Source organism: Ooceraea biroi, chromosome 11 (genome assembly GCF_003672135.1).
Source record: "Ooceraea biroi isolate clonal line C1 chromosome 11, Obir_v5.4, whole genome shotgun sequence".
NCBI classification, from domain to species: Eukaryota; Metazoa; Arthropoda; class Insecta; order Hymenoptera; family Formicidae; genus Ooceraea; species Ooceraea biroi.
The window spans coordinates 1,009,974-1,017,931 of NC_039516.1; the positions used below are offsets into that span (position 1 = coordinate 1,009,974).

The window sequence follows — 7,958 nt, forward strand, 5'->3', positions numbered from 1 at the left end:
TAAAAACAGTCGTTATCTGGTAATAAGCTGTTGTTGATTTTACTTCTTTCGCAACGGCAAAAACGATCAGTTGAATAATGATTACATATAGGGTGTCCGGTAAAGTTCTCCGGTAAAGTCAATGCTCGTATAGAGGTAGAGTTGAGTTGAAAAGTATACGTTTTGCGGTCCTCGCAATAATTAAAGAGTTATTAATTGATTAAGATTAGCAAATCAGTGCGCGTCTCGCGCGCAGTAGGCGGAGTGCTCTAGGCACGGTAGCGACCTATTAGAAAATTTTAGGAAAGGATGCCAGCAACACGTTATTCTTCCTCTTTGTCGGATATTAGAGGTAGGCGTGGTACTCTAGACAAGATAAATTTTAGGAAAGGATGCCAGCAACGCGTTATTCTTCCTCTTTGTCGGAGGTAGGCGTTGTACTCTAGACTAAGGTAACGACCTATTAGAAAATCTTAAAAACTTAATATAAAAAAATTAATATAAAATAAAAAATTAATATAAGAAAGAAAATATCTTGTCGCGTGTTTTTGCTCATTGCTAGGTAAAACAATCGTTCGTATGCCAAGAGCACTCTGCGACTCCACGACATGAAGTTGTGTATTGCTTTGGTGCTCGAGACGCACTCTCATTTAGTACTTCCTTTTACTTAGACTTAGACTTTGGACGCTCACGCGCTTTCAGCGTCAATCTATTAAATGTAAAACAAATATAGACTGATGTTGAAAGAGCGTGAGCGTCTAAAGCGAATGCAGTTATTTGGAAAAAATATAGGATTTTTTTATTCAACTTTCTATCATCTTACGAGCGTTAGTACTTCCATTATCGAATACCCTATACATAGTAATTTTTTATATGTGTCATAGATAAATCCAGTCATTATTTGCAAATGTTTTATTCCCGTAAAATTGTTAATAACTCTTCCGACATGTGCGGTGTAAAATACGGATGATATGAAAAACCGGTTTTCGATACGGTTGAAGTATTTCCTACTTTTTATTTCGTCATCGCGTATATTTATGCTGGAATAAACATATTCATGGTATGTGAGATTGACCGTGGAATTTAATTCAGATTTTATCTGTGTTTAGACTATATTTGTTCTTAGAAATTGTTTGCAGACATTGTAACATTTTATACAATTTGGGATTTTCACTATTCGTCCGTTGTCTAATCGTTTTATTAATCTACATTTTTAATTTTCATGCTTCACTCAAAAATGTGAAGACTCTGGACAGGATTCTTGCAACTATATAAGAGCCTGTTGACAAAGTTTTCTTTTTGAACCCCCTTGTATACAGGTATCCGCAGCGGACAGACTTCTTTTTAAACGTCGTCGGTCGACTGTCGTCCAATAGTCTCGTCTTGCTATTCGCATCTGCCGCGCATTTTATTCGTGAAGAGTCGAGTTAAGAGTAGAATTGTGAAGTATCGACTTCATTGTCCGTTCAGTGAGATGGCCTAAAGTCATCTGTATAATCATTAATATTAGATTAGGATTTGTTTCGATTTTCTCAGGTGAATGTTTTTCATTAGTGACTGTTCGAGAAGAAACATTTAGGATTAATTATTTCATTTTGTTTCTCGAGAAAACAAATTACGGGTAATGACTTTTTCCTAAATAAATTTTCCAGATGTGAAGACTTAAAGATATCTATTATAATTATAATTCTTTTCGTGCTCTGATATTTCAAAAGGTAATAAATACATATTTTTTCTTCTGAATAACAAATACATTATTATATCGCCTGTGCGTTATATCATATGTGTCAACAATCTTTTAATATTAATTTTATTCTGTAGACATTAACATTTGGGCATGCCTCTTTGTAAAACCATTTTGATCAAATCAGTTGATTTACCAATTAATCAAGGTTTGTATATAATAAAACTTTTAGAATATTCGGAGATATACTATATCTTTATAGTATATAGATTTTATGCTAGAAAATATTGTTTACAACAGTATATGATACTTGATAATATTTTTCATATATTGAAGAGAATTTATATGTTTGACAAACTGATCAAAATGTTACGGGATGTCTCAATACTTACACTGTACTTTACTATACCTTATACCTTTACTATATCTTTATTAGCATAATATTATTTAATATCTGTAACTTATTTCAAAATAAGTTTAAACTCATTTAAGATAAAATTTGAAATATTAATATTTATAAATGCAGTGATATCATCATTAAAAACGCGTGATTAATTACTGGGCTCATTATGAATTTCGAAAATGCAATCTTGCAATTCAAGCTTTATCACACTTCATACTTCACCTACAGTTATCCAACTTAGATACAAGTAACATATTTTTAATATTTTTACATAATATTTTTAAGTGCTACTTTTAGTAAAATTAATTGTTCTTAATAGCAATTTGATTAATTTTTACTTGCGATTAGCTTAACATATAACAAACCAAACTTCTATTACTCGCAACTTCTGTATTAATTCTGTCCGCTTGCATTTTCTTGACTCTCTATTCCTAGCTAATGTTGGAAATCTCTGTACGTCGCTATGCTATCAGCATTTTCTTCCGGAACGATCGTGCGTAGGATGCACCAAACTGGAGTGGAAACGACGCAGTTACCAGTGACAATTTACGAGACGTTCCTGCCGAGAATCTTTACGGCAAGCATATCTTCTTCGTGATATATTACAGAAAGCACGAATCAGTATTTCTGGATTTCTACATATTCACGAAGCCGCTAAGCGATAGCTGTTTTAATGCAAACGATACCACAATAACAACTTTTGACATGCTAAAAGACGTTTCTTCACTATTGAAGCTCTTCAATTGGCAGGAGAGAAAAGCAAAGTACTGTTAATATTTGCCATTCGATAGAACTCTGCAAAAACAGAAAGGAGACTTCCATATGTCGTAATCAATACATTTACAGAATGATAGGATTCTTATGAATTCGCATTACTGTCTTAACAAGAAGACTGTGTCCTGCTAAGAAATTGCTATTTCGGCAAAATTAATCTTAAATTGCATCGCGTTAGATTAGGGATAATAATTTATAACGGCTACGAGTTATCTACGTGGAGAAAACATGAATATACTAAATTAAGAGAAAAAAGAGAATACTCGAGAAACAATAGATACAATCATGCCATGTTACGCAGTCTTCCAAAAGTCCATAAACAAACCCAGAAGACTCAAGCTCAAGGGATTTAATGTCTCTTCCTATTGCTCTACCGCTTCAAGACCTGTTTTATCGAGGTACCTATTTCTCGGCATCTTCTTTTTCTTTCTTGCATTTGCACTATACATGCTTTGCAGATCGAAGTTATTACGTTACGTATATTTTGTAGTTCTGTAGTTCTATAGTTCACGATGTTGCTACAATTGAAAGAAGAAATTATATCCTATAATATAAATTCTAAATCCTATTCGACATGTTTAGCAATTGAAGATGCGTCGAACAAGTTTCGTGCTTTGGTGCTACGCTAGTTTGCTCGTTGTTGCACCGTTGGAGCTTCAGCAAAATTCCACGAGCAACGATACGACGGAACGATATGAACCTCTCAAGCTCATGGAAGATCAACGCGTCGAGACGAAACACGTGCAGGATAATTTGCGTGAAAATTTTACCAAGGATGATAAAGAGATGCGTCATGAATTCTTCACTAATATTACAAAAGAGAACCGCGAAGACGATGATGTGACAGAATACGGACTCAACGAGGATGTCACGAGAAACTACGAAGACGACGATCAGATGTTAGATATCAACGTGAACACTACGGAAACCAAAAGCAACAACTGTACTACATTACACGAGCGGCATGGAGATCTCAATGAAAGTAGCAAGAACGACACGGAGTGCGCCAACAGCACTTGCATTCCACTTTGCTGTCCTCGAGGTGATCGCCTGATAGAGGAAACGTGCGTAGCTGGAGAAGCTAATTATTCGTTTCCAATCGTCCACGGGAACACAACTAATTCGTCAGAGATCGAAGAAACCGTGGATAACAAAACGTTGGACCAGATGTTTCATTTGATTGTCGACGATCCATGCCAAAACGACCGGGTCGTGCTGAATGAAACCAATAATTCTACGGACAACGAGTATTATTTCTTCGCCAACGGCTCTCTGTATTATAAGGAGTTCATCGATTCGAAGACCTATTGCCTTGCTCTAGTGAATCGGGACAAGTACGAGGTGACCATCTGCAAGCCGAGCGGTAGACCGGCATATCCGATGTTTTTAACTGCAGGTATTATACTGTCTGTGCCATTTCTGTTTGCAACAGTCGTGGTGTACTCCATTCTGCCGGAGCTTCAAAATACGCACGGCTATACGCTACGTGCGCACAGCGGCGCGCTATGCATCGCGTACATATCCCTTGCAATGTACCAACAGTACACATTGCCTCAATTAGGATACACCTACTGCCTTATATTAGGTATAGTATGCACAAACTATATGATAACATATAAGAAAGATACATCTACACGCATAGACGTATAGAGCTTTGGTGTACAACCAGGATTAATGTTGTCCGGTTTTTAATTATTGATCTTTTATAAACAAATGAAATGATGTCTCCCACTCTTGGTTTTCATCCTTCAAATTAGCGCTGTTTGCAACATTAACTGGGATAGCGTGAGAGGCATGTGAAATAAAAATAGAATACACAGATATAGAATCTGCCGCTATTTGTTTCCTGTTTGTGTTGCACAGAATGCACATATATATGCCAGTCTACATTTATCCTGACGCTGCTTCTCCTGCGACGCGAGCCAAGGTAGGAAAAAATGGAGACCTAGAGTGAGAGTTAGAAAACTGTATATGGAAGGTCTGTAACCGAAACCGGACGGCATTAATACACTCGTTAATACACTAAAATTTTACTATCCAACAATTTAATGATATAAAAATGATTAAAAATTAATGATTCAAAAAATGTGACAAATAAATCTAGTTAATATTTAAATATTGAATGCATCTTAAGATCTAATTAGTTTGAATTCAATTATACAAAATATGTTTTTGCTAAAAGTTTCAAAGGACTACCTCTTAAAAATCGTTACTCAAATATATATTGTTGTCCATTTCTTTTGATAAGAAAAATATTTGTCTAGATAAATCTAAATTGATAATACTATAATATATGTTCGAAATATGTAAAACACACTCGAATTGTATAGACTATTTTTACCCTTGCATTCTTATTGTATAATAATTTACATAATTTAATTTAGTATTGACAAGAATTTGTTAAATTTACCATTCCTGCTTGGAATTTGTGATGCAAATGAAGGGAAAACCTGTTTTGATAAGTAAATATACACACACGCGCGTGCGAGCATATAAACAGAAATAAATAATGTCTTATCGTTTAAATGTTTCACGTTTAAATATGTTTTAAATATGAATTTACAAATTGAGATGCCGTTTGTTTGACTATTTCAGGCTATCTCTTTACATTCTCGTTTACGGCGAGCTTTTTTTGGCTGAATATAATGTGCTTCGATATTTGGTGGATATTTAGGTAATTAAATTTTACGTTACGTTTAAGACAAATATGATAAAAAAAACACTAAATTTGTGCTTAAAAGAAGAAAAGCTTTCTTATTGGAAGTCTTATTACATGATCTATTTAACTTTCTCGTCATTGATTAATATTAATAGTGAACTATATTTCACAAAAGAAAGAAAACTCGCACATCACGAGGAAACACGAAACGTCGAGGGAAAAAGGAATTCCTATACGCATTGTACGGGTGGGGATGTCCTTTTATCCTCATGTTCATATGTACCATGATTGAATTCGTTCTCGATGTGCCAGAGAATTTCATCCGACCAGACTTTTGCATTCGTAATCGTTGGTTCAGTGGTAAATAACTTTGCATAAAGTTATTTATTTAAATAAAACTGTACTAAAGTTTCCATTAAATATAAAATTACAATTATATATTAATTAAATAAACTTACAATTATTTACCTTCTGTTTCAGACAGAATTGCTAGAACGTACTATTTTTATTTGCCCGTGGGTATCACTATTGTTTGCAACATCTTCTTATTTATTTCAACGGCGGTGACTATGGCACGCCATAAAAAAGATACCGATCAATTAAGAAGTGCGGAGAACAAATGCCATAATGACAACAAGAAATGGTTTGCATTGTGATATAATATTTTATAGTTTATGAAGATAGAAAAAGTATTTTGTTTGTCTCAATGATTTAAGAAATGTTTTGAGCTTCTAGATTATTTAAGAATATTCTTCTCTCTTTATAATTTTAAAATAGATATTTCTAAATTTGTTCAGTAATATATAAAATATTTATATTAAAATTATTTTATATATGCTGGAAGATGTGCTATACTATCCAAAATAATAATCGAAATAATCAATCGTTATACATCAATTGTTAAATAATCAGTCACAAAAAGAAAGTAAACTGAATGAATTTGCTTATAGGTTCATAATGTATCTCAAATTGTTTACCTTGATGGGCGTCACTTGGGTTATGGAGATAGTAGCTGTTCATGCATGGTTATTCAACTACCCACCACGATACATTTGGTATCCCACGGATATAATAAACGCTCTTCAAGGCGTTAATATCTTTGTCATATTCGTTTTGAAGAAGAAAATCAGATTGTCGTTGATGAAACAGTTGGGTTGTCGGGACAGTGTCTTGTTCAAAAATTCAACAAGTACTGGTGGGAGTGGTGGGCACAGCACTTCAACTTTGCATTCTTCATTGACGGTATCTTTGCAGTCGACTGTTCCCTGTAGTCAGATGGACAGCCGTATGAAAAGTTCATCTAATCAAGTTGATACCAATAGAAAATGACGAGAGAAGATTTCATGTTATATCAGGCATAAGTTAATCAATGCCACAATCTAATCCACATATAAATATTTTCTAAGTACATTCTAAGTTCCAGGTGCATGTATCCTGATCACAATGTCCAAATTTGTTCCAAAGTTGATCGCACCAAGTACTAATCAGAATCCCACTTTTGTTTCAGTGTGATATTATACTTAATTTTATGGGTATAAGATCAACCAAATTGTAATAGATCCTATTTAGAATTTTTAAAGTTGTTCCAAAATAAATATAGCATAAGTTTTCTATTTAAAATAGAAACAGTAATAATCCTGCATAAGCTTTAAATAAAAAATATTAAAAAAGTAAATAAATGAATCTTTTCCACGTTTTATTTTATATTATTGTTAAAAACAAATCGCTTGGATACATATTAATATACGTATATGAAATGTTTTAAGTTTTAAGTACTAATAATCGTTTTATTATATAATAAATCAAAACGTAAATATAAATATGTTATAACTCAAAACAAAATGTTTATATATATTATATATAAAAGCCGATTTACATATAGAATGTCTTTCGACGCTGCCCGATGCCTAATCTCCATCCTCTGCAATCCTCACATTCCTCCGGGCTCAAGTTTCTTTTGCTCATGGATTTATGTACAACCTGTTTTTACCCCAATCTGGCTCTTCCTTTTTTCCGTCGTTCTTTTGCTTGCCATTCTCGTGTTCAGTCTCATCACCGGCATCCGTTGTACATACATACGTGATCACACCATGTTACCAGTTTCCTTTTTATATCTTCCATAATTTCTTTTTATCCCATCTGATGCTCTATCATCTTATTCCTAATCTGGTATCTTCTAAATATACAATGTTCTTTGCAACAACCTTCTTATCGCATGCATCTTCACTCTTATCACTTTTGCCTTATTTCTCTCCGTTATCCTTCAAATTTCCGCTCCATATAAATAGAGTGCTTTTGATCAGCGCGCAGCCAATGAGAGAAAACTAGTCTTTTTCAGGCTAGTGCATTTTATGTTGGTACAAGTTGGCAGATGTTACTATTACCTCTAATGTTACTATATATTTACCATGATGATATCACTAGAGATCCTAGAGGTTCTCTAGGCATCACTGTTGGTT

At 33.9% G+C, this 7,958-nt stretch overlaps 1 protein-coding gene across 5 annotated transcripts; it reads left to right on the plus strand.

Moving 5' to 3' along the window:
* The first annotated feature begins 162 nt into the window (after positions 1-162).
* LOC105274585 (G-protein coupled receptor Mth2) lies at positions 163-7,174 on the plus strand. 5 transcript variants are annotated; one of them, XM_026973910.1, is made up of 8 exons: positions 163-1,694; positions 1,801-1,871; positions 2,190-3,238; positions 3,423-4,425; positions 5,436-5,514; positions 5,675-5,859; positions 5,980-6,142; positions 6,450-7,174. In XM_026973910.1, the coding sequence occupies exons 4-8, from the start codon at positions 3,432-3,434 to the stop codon at positions 6,826-6,828; spliced, it is 1,800 nt and encodes a 599-aa protein (XP_026829711.1). In that variant the 5' UTR covers positions 163-1,694; positions 1,801-1,871; positions 2,190-3,238; positions 3,423-3,431; the 3' UTR covers positions 6,829-7,174. The 5 variants fall into 5 exon arrangements, with proteins under 5 accessions (XP_026829711.1, XP_026829712.1, XP_026829710.1 ...); XM_026973911.1 differs by having other exon boundaries at positions 2,502-3,238; XM_026973909.1 differs by having other exon boundaries at positions 163-2,313; positions 2,502-3,238.
* The last annotated feature ends 784 nt before the right edge of the window (positions 7,175-7,958 follow it).

Bases quoted from the DNA above. Each gene is read 5' to 3' on its own strand.
- LOC105274585 (XM_026973909.1), top strand. From the start codon at position 3,432: ATGCGTCGAACAAGTTTCGTGCTTTGGTGCTACGCTAGTTTGCTCGTT. The intron at 4,426-5,435 runs GTATAGTATGCA...TGACTATTTCAG, and splicing joins CACCTACTGCCTTATATTAG to GCTATCTCTTTACATTCTCG. The intron at 5,515-5,674 runs GTAATTAAATTT...ATTTCACAAAAG, and splicing joins GATATTTGGTGGATATTTAG to AAAGAAAACTCGCACATCAC.